This window comes from Aquarana catesbeiana, linkage group LG02 (genome assembly GCF_042186555.1).
Source record: "Aquarana catesbeiana isolate 2022-GZ linkage group LG02, ASM4218655v1, whole genome shotgun sequence".
In the NCBI taxonomy this organism is placed as follows: domain Eukaryota; kingdom Metazoa; phylum Chordata; class Amphibia; order Anura; family Ranidae; genus Aquarana; species Aquarana catesbeiana.
The window spans coordinates 341,097,233-341,112,182 of record NC_133325.1 but is presented as its reverse complement, the minus strand read 5'-3'; the positions used below and the strand labels follow the sequence as shown (position 1 = coordinate 341,112,182).

Sequence of the window (14,950 nt, the reverse complement as noted above, 5' to 3'; positions counted from 1 at the left end):
ATATCCAGCATGATATTTTTCGCCATTGAGATCTGATGTGTTTTCAAAGTATTCCTTTATTTATTTTGAGAGAAATTATACACACACACACACACACACACACACACACTCTAAGATAAAAAAAAAAGATTGACACAATTTACAGATTGAATTTGTTTCTGTTTTATGATAACATACATTTTTTGATTTTTTTTTTAATTGCATAACATATTACAGACTACCATGCTAAGAAAAAAAAAAGACTTGCCTATAGTTTGCATTTAGTAGTGTTCATGTGCCTTCACAATACATTATACAATAAAGTGTTACATGGTGGGCACAAAAGTCTTTAAGATCTAAATCCTACAAATGAAAATTAGCTGTGGTTCTGACCGATAGATCTACGTTATGCAACACCTCAACATATAAGCCCTACAAGATGGTATTCTTAGTTCATCTGCTGTCACTAGATACAGCATCTTAGTTAGATTACTTACTCCTGGTAGAACTTCTAGTTATCATTGTATGTGCATGTGGAATTGCACTCCGACTCTTTGAGGATCTGTTGAGAAATCGAAAAATAGACTGGAAAGCAACAGAGGGTGCCAGATCATAGTTTTCAGTACCTGCAGACACTTTTGGGCAGTCTATTCTCCTCAAGGACCCAGTAGGTCTGTCTAAAGGTTTTGCACTCAATACCCAGCTCCTACAATGTGAGCGTAACCAAGCCTGGATTTCTGGGTTAGTTCTTGCCTGATGCGGAGCATGGTGTTTTGAGTCTATAAATGCTACAGCACTCACTTTGCTCATTACCTCCTTACTTTTCTTACAAAGTAAATCCATAAATACTAAGCCTCCATAGCCATGTGCGATGAATGATATGTTTCTTGCAGCACTTTTTGAAATGAAGTGGTCCCAAACATAGCTGGTGTGCTCTTCTGGTGAGCTGCAACATCTTTTAGGAACAATCAATTTTTGTTGAGGTGCAGTGAGCCTAACTTTTTCCCTGTTATCTATAGGACAGGACTCCTCTTCTGTTTTGACCAGGGTATGTGGTTCCTCCTTCATCTCCACAAAATTGTCATTTGGATTTAATACAATCACAGACCCATTGTCCCTTAAGGCAGTCTTAATATATGGGATCTGGGTCCCTTTATGTAGGGAGTGATGGAATATTGTTTTTTGTCCCCACTGACCAGCTCTAATCACCCCACTGTCTTGAAGCAGAACAAACAGGTTTGTCTGCACACTTGGCAATCCTTTAGTCATGAAGAAGAAAGATGTTGGCTCATCTTCAGTAGCATCAATTGGGATGGTAACCCTTTGAAGATTGCAGTCTTTTTGAAGTAGCTCATAAACATAAAGTGTAATCATAGCCCCGATGATTTTATACCTTTTGTGGTTCCTATCGTATTCATTTTTGTAATAGTTATAAAGAAAAGGTTTATTGGTAACCATGTGTCTCAACTCTCCTTGCTCATTGAAATAATACTGCAGGTCCTCAAAATGCTGTGGGATTTCTACGCTTTCTTTGAATTTCATCAGACCTTCCATTTCCTTTAAATAGAAAGAACAATAGTTCAGATAATATTGTCGACATGCTAAGATGTGTATAAATCTATGTATACACATAAGCCCTAAAAGTTCACATCTGATGATCCATAAGGCTAAAGCAGTGCTATGCAGTGTTTAGATTTAAAAGAAAGAAACACCTGAGTGTGATAAAATGTCCTATTATGGGTAAGTCCAAATTATAATGAATTTCTAAACGTGTTCATTGGGGGGCTTGACAGATCAATGTTAGGCACCTACACCGCACCACGTGATTCCGCTCCCCTCAAATTCAACACTTTACCAGATCAACATAAAAGAAAGACTTTATCGGTTTAAATGCCTGTTGGGATGTGGAGAGGCCGCTTCCAGACACCTGAATGGTTAAATAATCGCTCTCTGGTGGTCAGGTCATTCAATACATAGGTTCCGCCCGCTCCTCGCACTGCCAGGATATTCCAGGATCTCCTTGCTGCTCACTTCGCTGCTCTGCCCCGCCCACTCACAGACTGACACAGAGACCGACCCGCCGTGTCAGTCTGTGAGTGGGCGGGGCGGAGCAGGGAAGTGAGCAGCAAGGAGATCTTGGAATATGGCTGCTGCTGATTTCTTCTAATTTTACTAAGCTGATTCAATGCCTTTATTAAATTCAGAATCACTGACCTTAAGCCCAGGTTTACACTGAGCTGCGGGAATGAAGCTGCGTGAGTTCAGCTGAACTTGCACGATTTTACTCCCGCATGTCAATCCTGATTTCGGCCGCGATTTCAGAGACATCTGTGCAGCTGGCAATGTAAATCGCAGCCCAAAATCACAAAAAGTACTACAGAAACTACTTTTTGAAATCGATGCAGAGCCGCAAATGCAGCGTCGCACTGATTAGGACGATGCCATTGCCGCCGATTTGACATGTCAAATCGTACCAATGTGAACCAGGGCAAAAAGATGTTTTAGAAATATGCGTTTTCAACTGAGTGACTTAGAAAAAAAGTGAAGCCTCTGGATCAGGCAAGGCAGACTTTTTAAGCAAAGAAGTCAACAAGGGCAGCCTCTGTTCTTCTATGGGGTCCTATGCCCGAAGCAATGAGTCAGCAGCCATTGCCTGTTACCATGATCCTTTGACTTCATAAGTTTTTTTTAGTCAATGACCAAGAGCAAGTATACTGCATGCAATCTTAGAAATACAGATTTGCAGATCTCATGTACACTAGCCTACACTGGCAGCTCCCAAGCTGGAGTTTAGGAGCTTTTGGCGTATTTTTTTATTTTATTTTGCTTGCCAAAGCTCCTAAACTCAACTCTATAAAAGCCTATGCGTCAATGTACACTTAGGCTTTTAGCAGAGTTTAGGAGCTCCTGCATTTAGGTGAGCTTTAACCTCCCTCTTCTGAACACGGAAGAATTGCATTCAGGGTGGGAACGTTTTGACAGGCGGCCACGGGAAACGGCAAAACGTTGCAAAAACATGCCGCGATTTCACCACATTTTGTGTTTTCCCACGGTCATGGTAAATGTAGGCCAGTGTAAATAAAGCCTTACTCTGGGCCCTCAAACTCAAAAAAGGACTGAGGCCAGGCAATTAGCATTACAGCCAAGGAACTAGCATTTTTAGGTGATGTCAACTCTACTAGTCTTCATATTTCTTTTAGAAGTTTCCTTTAAAGGATAATAGTACTTTGTATAGTTATCCGTTTTATTATGTTTAATCAAATGGAAGTTTTAAAGCAGTATTAAACTCAAAATGAAAAAATATTGCAGTATACTGATCCTTAAAGGAGTTGTAAAGTCTCAGGGTTTTTCACCTTAATGCATTAAAGCGGTGTTCCAGCTGCAAGTTTTTTTTAAAGTCAGCAGCTACAAACACTATAGCTGCTGACTTTTAATAAGGACACCTACCTGTCCAGGGAGCCCGCGATGTCGGCCCCCCGAGGCCGATCCGTCCATTGGATTGGGTGCCGGCGGCGCCACGCTAACGAAGGGAAACAGGCAGTGGAGCCTTGCGGCTCCACTGCCAGTTTCCTACTGCGCATGCGTGAGTCGTGCGGCGCTTTGTGAATGGCCCTGTGGATTTCTGGGACACACACACATGTCCCAGAAGACAACAGGGCAGCTCGCCGAAGAGGAGGGAGAAGGAACAGCGCGGCGGAACAGGAAGAGGCAGATTAGGAAGACTGCCTAGCAACAGGGGTTTCTGGTAAGTAAAAATTTTTTTCTCAAATTTTTTTAATTTTTTTTTTTGAGAATATTAATGTAATTTTTTATTTTAGGGTGGACCTCCACTTTAAGGTGAAAAACCTTCTGTGCTGCAGCTGCCCCCCAGAGCTCTCTTTTTCTTACCTGAACCCGATCGTTCCAGCGACAAATCCAGTGACATGGGAGCCGGGGCCGAGTCCTGCTGTCTGTGTCAATGGACGCAGCAGCAGGACTCAGGATCGCACCCACACGAGTGCCCCCTTGGAAAGTGGCTCTCCGTGGGGGCACTCGCCAAAGAGGGGGAGCCAGGAGCGCCACCGGGGGGCCCCAGAAAAGAGTGATCGGGGACGCTCTGTGTAAAACCCCAGAGGAGGCAAGTAATGTTTGTTACTTAAAAAGAACAAACAAACCTTTACAATCACTTTAACCACTTGCCTACTGGGCACTTATACCCCCTTCCTGCCCAGGTCATTTTTCAGCTTTCAGCGCTGTCGCAATTTAAATGACAATGGCGTGGTCATGCTACACTGTACCCAAATACATTTTTTAGCATTTTCTTCACACAAATGGAGCTTTCTTTTGGTGGTATTTAATCACGGCTGTTTAAATTCATTTATTTATTTTTTGTAGAAAAAGACGCCGACCCAAAATTTTGAAGAAAAAAAATGTTTTACTTAGTTTCTGTCAGTAAATTTTGTAACCAAGTAATTTTTCTCCTTCACTGATGTGGGCTGATGAGGCGGCACTGATAGGCTGAACTTGTGGACACTTATGAGGCGGCACTTATGGGCAATGATGAGGAGGCACTAATACGCCACACTTATGCGCACTGGTGGGCATTGATAGGTGGCACTGGTAGACGACACCGATAGGCAGCACTGACTTGCCTCGCTAATGGGCACTGATTGTGGCACTTGTGGGCAGTGGTGGGTACTGATTGCTGCCACTGGTGGGCACTGATTGGTGACACTATATTGTAATCAGGGCACTGATGATCAGTGCCCTGATTACATGTGTACATGTCCCCCTGCGTGGAGATGCTGCTGATCGGCTCTCCTCGCCACACACTCTGTCAGTGTGATGCGAGGAGCGCCAATTACTGACATCTCCGTGTTTACATGTAACCGGCTGTGATTGGACAAAGCCGATCACATGATTAAAGAGCTGCGGATCGCCGTGCGCCCCTGCGAGGGCGGCTGTTTTGGGATGCCGTCATATGACGGCATCCCAGAACAAGAGCCACACCGCCTCGCCGTCATTTGACGGTGGCAACTAGTTCACCACTTGCCAACCAGCCACCGCGGCAGGTCGGCACATTCCCGCAAATCGCCGTAGGTGTATGTCGGCTCCTTTAAGGAGCCGTAGCAGGCATGCATGTCAGCTGTAGGGCGGGGGACCCAATGCGCGTGGCTGGCGATTGTGGGAAGGAGAGCCAGAAAGGGGATCTGTCAATGTAAACAGACACATCCCTGTTCTGACAGGGGAGTTAGAGACAGATCTGCTGTTCCTGGTGATTAGGAACAGCGATCAATCTCCTCCTCCAGTCAGCCCAGCCCCCCAAAGTTGGAAACACCTCCCAGGGAACACACTTAACACCTAGCGTTAACCCCTTCGCTGCCAGTGATATTTCTACAGTAATCAGTGGCTATTTTTAGCTCTGATTGCTGTATAAAATGTCAATGGTCCCAAAAAAGGGTCAAAAGTGTCCGATCCGTCTGCCGCAATCCCGCTAAAAATCGCAGATCACCACCATTACTAGTAAAAAATAAAATAACAAAAATGCCATAAATACAGTGGGGACGGAAAGTATTCAGACCCCCTTAAATTTTTCACTCTTTGTTATATTGCAGCCATTTGCTAAAATATATATTTTTTTCCTCATTAATGTACACACAGCACCCCATATTGACAGAAAAAACATGGAATTGTTGACATTTTTGCAGATTTATTAAAAAGAAAAACTGAAATATCACATGGTCCTTAGTATTCAGACCCTTTGCTGTGACACTCATATTTAACTCAGGTGCTGTCCATTTCTTCTGATCATCCTTGAGATGGTTCTACACCTTTGAGTCCAGCTGTGTTTGATTATACTGATTGGACTTGATTAGGAAAGCCACACATCTGTCTATATAAGACCTTACAGCTCACAGTGCATGTCAGAGCAAATGAGAATCAAGAGGTCAATGAACTGCCTGAAGAGTTCAGAGACAGAATTGTGGCAAGGCATAGATCTGGCCAAGGTTACAAAAAAATTTCTACTGCACTTAAGGTTCCTAAGAGCACAGTGGCCTCCATAATCCTCAAATGGAAGATGTTTGGGACGACCAGAACCCTTCCTAGAGCTGGCCGTCTGGCCAAACTGAGCAATTGGGGGAGAATAGCCTTGGTGAGAGAGGTAAAGAAGAACCCAAAGATCACTGTGGCTGAGCTCCAGAGATGCAGTCGGGAGATGGGAGAAAGTTGTAGAAAGTCAACCATCACTGCAGCCCTCCACCAGTCGGGGCTTTATGGCAGAGTGGCCTGATGGAAGCCTCTCCTCAGTGCAAGACACATGAAAGTCCGCCTAAAGTTTGCTAAAATACACCCGAAAGACTCCAAGATGGTGAGAAATAAGATTCTCTGGTCTGATGAGACCAAGATAGAACTTTTTGGCCTTAATGCTAAGCGGGATGTGTGGAGAACACCAGGCACTACTCATCACCTGTCCAATACAGTCCAACAGTGAAGCATAGTGGTGGCAGCATCATACTGTGGGGGGTGTTTTTCAGCTGCAGGGACAGGACGACTGGTTGAAATCGAGGGAAAGATGAATGCTACCAAGTACAGGGATATCCTGGACGAAAACCTTCTCCAGAGTGCTCAGGACCTCAGACTGGGCCGAAGGTTTACCTTCCAACAAGACAATGACCCTAAGCACACAGCTAAAATAACGAAAGAGTGGCTTCACAACAACTCCGTGACTGTTCTTGAATGGCCCAGCCAGAGCCCCGACTTAAACCCAATTGAGCATCTCTGGAGAGACCTAAAAATGGCTGTCCATCAACGTTTACCATCCAACCTGACAGAACTGGAGAGGATCTGCAAGGAGTAATGGCAGAGGATCCCCAAATCCAGGAATGAAAAACTTGTTGCGTCTTTCCCAAAGAGACTCATGGCTGTATTAGAGCAAAAGGGTGCTTCTACTAAATACGGAGTAAAGGGTCTGAATACTTAGGACCATGTGATATTTCAGTTTTTCTGTTTTAATAAATCTGCAAAAATGTCAACAATTCTGTGTTTTTCTGTCAATATGGGGTGCTGTGTGTACAATAATGAGGGAAAAAAAAATGAGCCTAAATGATTTTAGCAAATGGCTGCGATATAACAAAGAGTGAAAAATTTAAGGGGATCTGAATACTTTCCGTCCCCACTGTATGTAGTCCTGGCAGTTCTACTCTGTCCCCACTGTATATCCCCTATTTTGTAGGCGCTATAACTTGCAAACCAATCAATATACGCTTATTGTGATTTTACCAAAAATATGTAGAAGAATACATCTTGGCCAAAACTGATAACGAAATTAGTTTTTTTTTTACATTTTTGGGGGGATATTGATTATAGCAAAGTAAAAAATATTTGTTTTTTTCTTTTTTATATTGTCGCTCTTTGTTTATAGAGCAAAAAAAAAAAAAAAAAAAAAGCAGAGGTGATCAAATACCACCAAAAGAAAGCTATTTATGGGGGAAAAAGGATGTCAGTTGTTTGGGTACACTGTTGCATGACCGCGCAATTGCCAGTTAAAGCGACGCAGTGCCGTATCGCAAAAAATGGCCTGGTCATTAAGGGGGAAAAATCTTCTGGTCATTAAGGGGGAAAAATCTTCTGGTCCGTAAGTGGTTAAAGTAACATTCCATTCAAATCCTAATCTTCTGGTCCGTAAGTGGTTAAAGTAACATTCCAGTCAAATCCTAACTTTTTTTTTTTTCCAAATCCTAACTATACCTAAATCTGCTCCAATCTAATCCTATTCTAACTACATTGTCTGTACTTACCTATTCTGAGGTTGCTCTGATCCAGTCACATAATCTCTCCAGCAGTGGCTTCACTGAAGAGGAAAGATCACCAACAATAGCTGCAGAGCCTGGGCAGTGATGTCACCCATAGGCTATGGGGAATCTGTTTTCAGCTATCCCTCCTCTATACTGAAGCTAGCGCCGAGAGCTGATCATATGACCGGACCATCCTCAGAAAAGATAAGTATTTGACTGGAATGCTACTTTAAAGTGATTGTAAAGTGTTTATTTATTTATTTTTTTTAATAACAAACATGTCATACTTACCTGCTCTGTGCAATGGCTTTGCACACAGAGCCCCAAACCTCCTCTTCTCTGGTCCCGCGCTCCTCTTCTTCGCTGTGTATAGACACACAGCATAACTCCATTCCACTCCCCCAAGAGCATTTGATTGACAGCAGCAGGACCCAATGGCTCCTGCAGCTGCCGGAGTCCGTGTGAAAAGAGGAAGAGAGAGTAAAGAAGATTACAGCTGGCCACAGCGCTGGATCCCTGGCAGGCTCAGGGAAGTGCAGGGAATGCATTAGGCCCCTTTTACATGGACCACTCCATAGAGGTGAATGGAGTGTCGTAACAGGTGGACCTGATCGGACACTCCATTCACCTCTAATGGAGTGGCGGATGTCAACGGTGACATGTCTGCTGTTATCCGATCCGATCCTCTGTCAAAACCAGACGGATGGAGGTTCTATTTCCCATCAGTCTGGTGGATTGGATCAGAGGGGAATGGATGAAAACAGACAAGCGGCCCGTTTTCATCTGATCTCCCCATAGAGAGCGGAACTCTGTCCATCTCCGCTCTGCTCATTAAGCGGAGTCGGACCTGTCATCCACCTGCTCAGCAAAGTGACCCCCCCTGCTGAGCAAGCAGATCCCGCAGAATGGAGGCGCCTGTGTGAAAGGGGACTTGGGGTAAAAAAAAAAAAAATCACCCAGCCTTGAGAACCACTTTGAGTGTGGTGGCTGCATTAGTGCATCCTTTTTTCCCCCTTTATTTTCATCTGGCGATTTGGCAAGTAACACACTTCCTACCTTAGGGTGTCTCCTCTCTGGATGGAAGAGCAATGGAGACACCTTGGACAGCAGCAATGTCAGTCTGGGGAGATGACAGTGTTAGATGGACTAACAGATTTAGATGGGCTTGACTGATGAAATAAAAGCTGAACTCCGGCTAATGCTTTCTAAGCAGTTACAGCAACAGTTTTTTTTCCTTTGGGTTACAGGTTTCGCATGAATGAATAAATAAAAGCTGACCACTGTAAGCACCCTCATCAGTGCTAAATGGTTTGTCTTAACCCTCAATCACTTTTGGTCTGTTAAAGGAAATGAAAAAAAAAAAATAACAGACTAACTGGCTAAATCACCAGATGAAAAAAAAAAAAAAAAAAAAAAAAAAATGTAGCCATCACATCCAAGCTGCAATAGAATACAGTTTTGTTTTTGGGCTTAATACTACTTTAACCGCTTCAGACCCGGAAGATTTGGCTGCTAAATGACCAGGCCATTTTTTGCGATTCGGCACTGCGTCGCTTTAACTGACGATCGTGCGGTCGTGCGACGCTGTACCCAAACAAAATTGATGTCCTTTTTTTCCCACAAATAGAGATTTCTTTTGGTGGTATTTGACCACCTCTGCGGTTTTTATTTTTTGTGCTATAAATAAAAAAAAGCGACAATTTTGAAAAAAAAAACCCCCACAATATGTTGTGCTTTTTGTTATAATAAATATCCCCCCCCCCCTTTTTTTTTTTAAAGCGAATTTTAGTTTAGGCCGATATGTATTCTTCAAAATATTATTGGGAAAAAAAAAAAAAAAAAAAAAAAAAAAAAAATCGCAATAAACGTATAATTAATTGGTTTGCACAAAAGTTACTGCGTCTACAAAATAGGGGATAGATTTATAGCATTTTTAATTTATATTTTTTTTTACTAGTAATGGCAGCGATCTGCGATTTTTATTGGGACCGCAACATTATGGCGGACACATCGGACAATTTTGACACATTTTTGGGACCATTGGCATTTATACAGCGATCAGTGCTATAAAAATGCATCGATTACTGTAAAAATGTCACTAGCAGTGAATGGGTTAACATTAGGGGGAGATCAAGGGGCTAATTGTGTTCCCTGCTAAGTGTTCCAACTGAAGAGGGGATGGGACTTGCTAGGGGAAGAGATAGATCATTGTTCATACTTTGTATGAATAGACGATCTGTCTCTTCTCCCCTCAGAGAACTGGGATCTCTGTGTTTACACACACACACACACACACACACACACACACACACAGGTTCTCGCCATGTCACGAGTGATCGCGGGGGGCCGGCGGTCATCGTGACCGCCAGGGACTCGCATCGGCTCCAGGGGCAAGCACCCCTAGTGGCCACAAATAGAAGTGACGTAACACAACAGCGGTTCGCGCAGCCGAGCCATGTTGCCGCAGTACAACTGCGGCGGCTGGTCGGCAAGCGGTTAAGTCCTGCATACTCCTGTCCACAGAAACTATGTAGAAGAGCCTCTATATTGAGCTACTGTCCATGGATTTTAGGGCCCATTCACACCAGATGCAATTTTGACTGCACTCCAACCGCATAGACAGACCAAAATCCAGGTTAATATAGGAGTTTAGTTCACACTATTGCAGCGCAGTGAAAAAAGTACAGGAGGTTGCATTTTTCTGCACTGCAAATGTGTGAAAATGCATGCATAAAAGCTCATAGACGGAAGTGACCTCAAAAGGAAATGCAAGCAAATGCGAGTAAAAAACATGCATCAAATGCATGTCACAGCACACATGACGTTTCTGGTGTGAATGGATCCTTACTCTATTCTGGCCACAACCTCTCTCCAAAACCTGTGTTTAGAGACGTGCGAGGGGCCCTGGACATAAACAGAGCCACTCATCTATTTCTATGTGATCCGCTACAGACGGGGGAGATTTACTAAGGGTCGGTTCACACTGGGACGACTTGGGATCCGACTTGTACGCCCTCAAGTCGCCCCAGAAAGAGATTCACATTTAAGTGAATGGGAGCATCTTAATAGACACTACTGAAATCGCTCCGACTTCAGAGCGTACTCCCTGTACTACTTTGATCCGACTTGGTAGGCAACCTGTACCATAGAAATCAATGGAAGTCGCCTCCAAGTCGGATCTCTCTCTCAAAGTCAAGCGACTTTGCAGGGAAAACCCCTCCCTCCCAGAGAGCTGATTGTCCTGTGATTGGCCACAGCCGAAGTCGCCTGTCCTGGAGGCGACTTGAAGTCGCGTTGTAATTTGCTAAAGTCGCGCCGAAGTCGCGTTGAAGTCGCCGTGCAAAGTCACGTTAAAGTCGTGTTGCCCCTGTGTGAATCGAGCCTTAAACTGGAGCACTCAGAATCTGGTACAGGTGAGCAGAGCAACCAATCAGCTTTTCACTTCTGCTTCTTCAATTAGGGCCCTTTCACACTGATACATTTTTCCTGTGTTTTTTACCTTGCAAGAAAAAAAAAAAAAAAAAAAAAAAAAAAGGTTTCCCTTTAAATCTTAAGGGACTTTTCACACCACTGTGTTACAGTTGCAGTGCATTTTGAAAAGTGCTGCATCTTTGGTGCAGTTTTGAAGGACGCACCAAATACGCAGCTTCCCATTGAAATGAATAGAAATGCAGAAAAATTTTGGTTAAAAAAAAAAATAAAACAAAAAAAAACAAACACACACACACACACACACACACACACCACGATTTGCGTTTTTGGGACACACGTTCATTTTTCACAGGTGCAGCCAACCCAAAAATACACCAGAAACACAGCAAAATCTGCACACTGCTACAGAGCAGCATGGGATTCTATATATATATATTTTTTTTTTTCTCCTATTAGGGACCCAATTAAAGATCATGCTTAAATCTACCTGAAGATAGAGGTCTACTTTTGGAACAACATTAACAGCTACGGTAGTAAACAGTAATTACATCTACACACGCATTGCCCCGTTGGGGTGATTAGATTTGGTGAGTGGGGACCCTTGAGGGGGAGCACAAAAGTCACCTGAGGACACTGGGCACTCAAGTCACCATTTGATTCCTGTTATATACTTGAGGAACATCAGACACATACCATATGGACTGTCATTCGTTTATCTATATGTGAACGTTATTCCCATTTTATACAGATTTATGCCCGCATAGTGGGGCTTTATTTTAATTTATATAATTTGCACTTTGGTATATATTTTCACTAGGATATACACATGGGACATCCTTGACTGTGGTTGATTCTTACTGGGATATGTACATTATGTAATATTTTTATTTTTATCACCAACTTTCAAATTCTGGTAGTTGGAGAAATTACTACCAGGAAATCACCAGGGAATCACTATATGATATATTGTGCAATTGTGTCCCATACTTCTTTGGATATTTAGCCATTGGGACGTACATGCCATGTTTTCACTTTTTTTTTTTTTTCATATACTCATAAGTTGTGTTCTGTGGCTATCCGGGAGTTATCCTGTATGGTAACTCAGGCACACACTCTTATGGTGCATATGATGTTAGTAAATTACTCACTTTTATGTTACAGACACATTTATATTTGAAGCACTGTCATTTTATTTGAGGTGGGGATTATATGCATTGAGCATTGTTGGGGTACACATATGTGGTGCAGTTTCCTGTCCCCCCCTCTCCCCTCCACCTACGTCTTGTTAGTAACCACTAGTAGGTAGCGCCACTTACCCCATCTTTCTGTTTTTCATTCTTTACATCCTATGGGACTTTTCACACCACGGCGTTACAAGTGCGTTTTGAAAAGTTCTGCACCTGTAACTTGAAAACCGCACCAAAAACATAGCTTCCCACTGAAATGAATGCAAATTGCGGTAAAAACGCACCACGATTTGCGTTTTTGAGTCACATGTCCATTTTTTACAGGTGCAGGTCAGTGGCGGCTGGGAGGTTTTTTTTTGGAGGGAGGGGGGGCGCGCAAACAACCACCCTCCCGGCAGCATCTCAAACCCCCCAGCCCGCTATCTTACCCCATTCAGGTGGCGGCCATCAGGCAGTGTTCTTTCCTCCATAGCTGCAGCCATGCGACTCCTCCCCTCCACCTAGGAATCCAATAGGATTACCCGTCCTTTCAGCCAATCGGGCGACGGGTCTCACAACCCGCTTCCTGATTGGCCGGGGGGGGGGGGATCAGTGTTAAAATAGCGAATATTCATTCGCTATTGTAACACACCTGGGTGGGCTTCGTTCGCATTCTTTGAACCCTGAGCCCACCCTATTTTGAAGCCTTTTAGAGTCTCTGACTCTAATCGGTGCTTCAAAAAAAAAAAAAAAAAAAAAAGAAAAAAAAAAATACCCCGCCCCATTGGAATCCATGCATCTGGCGTCCTGAAAGGGGCCGGATGCATGGATAGGGGATAACCCAAAAACACACCAGAAATGCATCTAAAACACAGCAAAACTGTGGTAAAAAAAAAAAAAAAAAAAAAAAATAATATATGAGATTTTGCCCCAGGCTTTGACCAAAAAAAAAAAAAAAAACCTGGAAGCTGATTGGTTTCTATGCAGATCTGTACCAGTTCTAGGCTCGGCTCTAGGGTTGCCACCTCATCCCTTTAAACCCGAACACATATGAATTACACAGGTTCTGTGACTAATTTAATGCAGATAAGGCACCAAGTGAGTTTAATTACCGCCTTAATCATCCACAGAACCTGTGTAATTAATATGTGTTCAGGTTTAAAGGGATGAGGTGGCAACCCTACTCGGCTCACAGCAAGGGGTCCGGTACGTCCTCGTTCACTGTTTCAGGTCTGATTTCAGCCCGAATTTTGGGCTAAATTCGCACCTGAAACAGACCAAAAGACGCACCACGTTTTTGTGCAAACGCTGAGGAGATATGTGAACCAGCTCCATAGCGAGCCGCTCAAAATCTCCTGCTATTGTGAATCGGATGAGGGGATCCCGCATCCAATTCACAATGGAGTGAACCCAGCCTTAGTAAATCTCCCCCACACTGTCATTGCTATGTACAGCCTTCCTATAGGCAGCTGAGTTCAGAAATCTGGGTGCTGCACCACCTGGCCTGTCCACGTGAATGAGCCTAAAATACAAAGCCATAGAGCTCAACCCTCCACCATATTTATACTCCTGTCATGAGAAAATGTCTGCCATTGCTGACTTGAACATGCTAGTTGCCTGGGTGCCATGCTGATCCTCTGACGTGTATGCATGCTTGTCTCAGGTCAGTGAAGACAGGCATTTTCCAGAAGGAGAGCTCAGCCATGTCTGTGCAGTGTTCCTCATACAAACACACACCACTCACTTCTCTGGGGAGCTGCACAGGAATCACGTGACAGCAGGCCACATCACGTGATCGTGTTATGCACTGTGGCAGACGTCACATCCGAGTGCTGTGGATACAGAGCTGCGTGCTGTGAGAAGGAAGAGGGGGGAGATTTGTTAAGGGGGGCTCATAAAGTTTGCTCTATGCCAATTATCAGACGTCCATAACAATCTGGGGCAGAGCCATGGATATGCGGAAGTGGCTGTAGAGAGTGGAAGACAGTGACGTCATTGGACGACATTTACAAGGTGGGAGCTTTCATCTCATCTGTGCTTCCGTGTTGTGTGTGTTGTCTGATCGGCCATTGGTGGACATCGAAGGCTCTGCTCTAGAAATAAATGCACATGTCTAGATAGATGTAGGTGGGTGCTGGTATTTACACGTAGTCTTCTACAGCTCTCCCTATGATAGGCTTCCTCCTGAGGGCTCCTTCACTCCATATTTGTTGAGCCATGTAGATCTGCATAGAGCAGTGCAAGAAAACAATTGCTCTCCATGCCCTCTTCACGGGACAACATTGCTCTCAGGTGGTTTGGAGTGCGTTGCGTAAAAAGGATGTATTTTTACACATCGCAGCACATCGTAACATGCATAGACTATGAATGGAGTGTCACCTTGTTAGATTTAATAAAGTTTAGGTCTCATTCACGCTAGGCTTAAAGTGTTAGACGGCTTTCACACCGAGCCGCCCATAGCGTCAGTGGTACCGTCGGCTTTCGGCCGCTAGCCGGGTGCTTTTAACGCCCGCTAGCGGACGAGAAAGGGTTAAAACCGCCTGCAATGCGCCGCAATAGCGGCGTTTTGCCAGCGGTATAGCCGTGCTGCCCCATTGA

At 43.9% G+C, this 14,950-nt stretch overlaps 2 protein-coding genes across 3 annotated transcripts in view; one reads left to right on the top strand and one right to left on the bottom strand.

Annotated features, from left to right (window-relative positions):
• Window positions 1-229: 229 nt before the first annotated feature.
• LOC141127967 (putative protein ARB2BP) lies at window positions 230-14,187 on the bottom strand. The gene is made up of 2 exons (XM_073614939.1): window positions 14,097-14,187; window positions 230-1,536 (listed from the first exon to the last, which is right to left on the bottom strand). Exon 2 carries the CDS (start codon window positions 1,531-1,533, stop codon window positions 469-471), a length of 1,065 nt encoding a protein of 354 aa, XP_073471040.1. The 5' UTR covers window positions 1,534-1,536; window positions 14,097-14,187; the 3' UTR covers window positions 230-468.
• Window positions 14,140-14,950, top strand: part of SENP7 (SUMO specific peptidase 7) — a 122,530-nt gene continuing 121,719 nt past the window's right edge. Inside the window, exon 1 of one of the 2 annotated variants that reach the window (XM_073614936.1) lies at window positions 14,140-14,365. The gene's annotated coding sequence lies outside the window, so the exon portion shown is untranslated. The remainder of the gene's footprint in view (window positions 14,366-14,950) is intronic. The other variant, XM_073614937.1, reaches the window with a different exon arrangement.

Bases quoted from the DNA above. Each gene is read 5' to 3' on its own strand.
- LOC141127967 (XM_073614939.1), bottom strand. From the start codon at position 1,533: ATGGAAGGTCTGATGAAATTCAAAGAAAGCGTAGAAATCCCACAGCAT.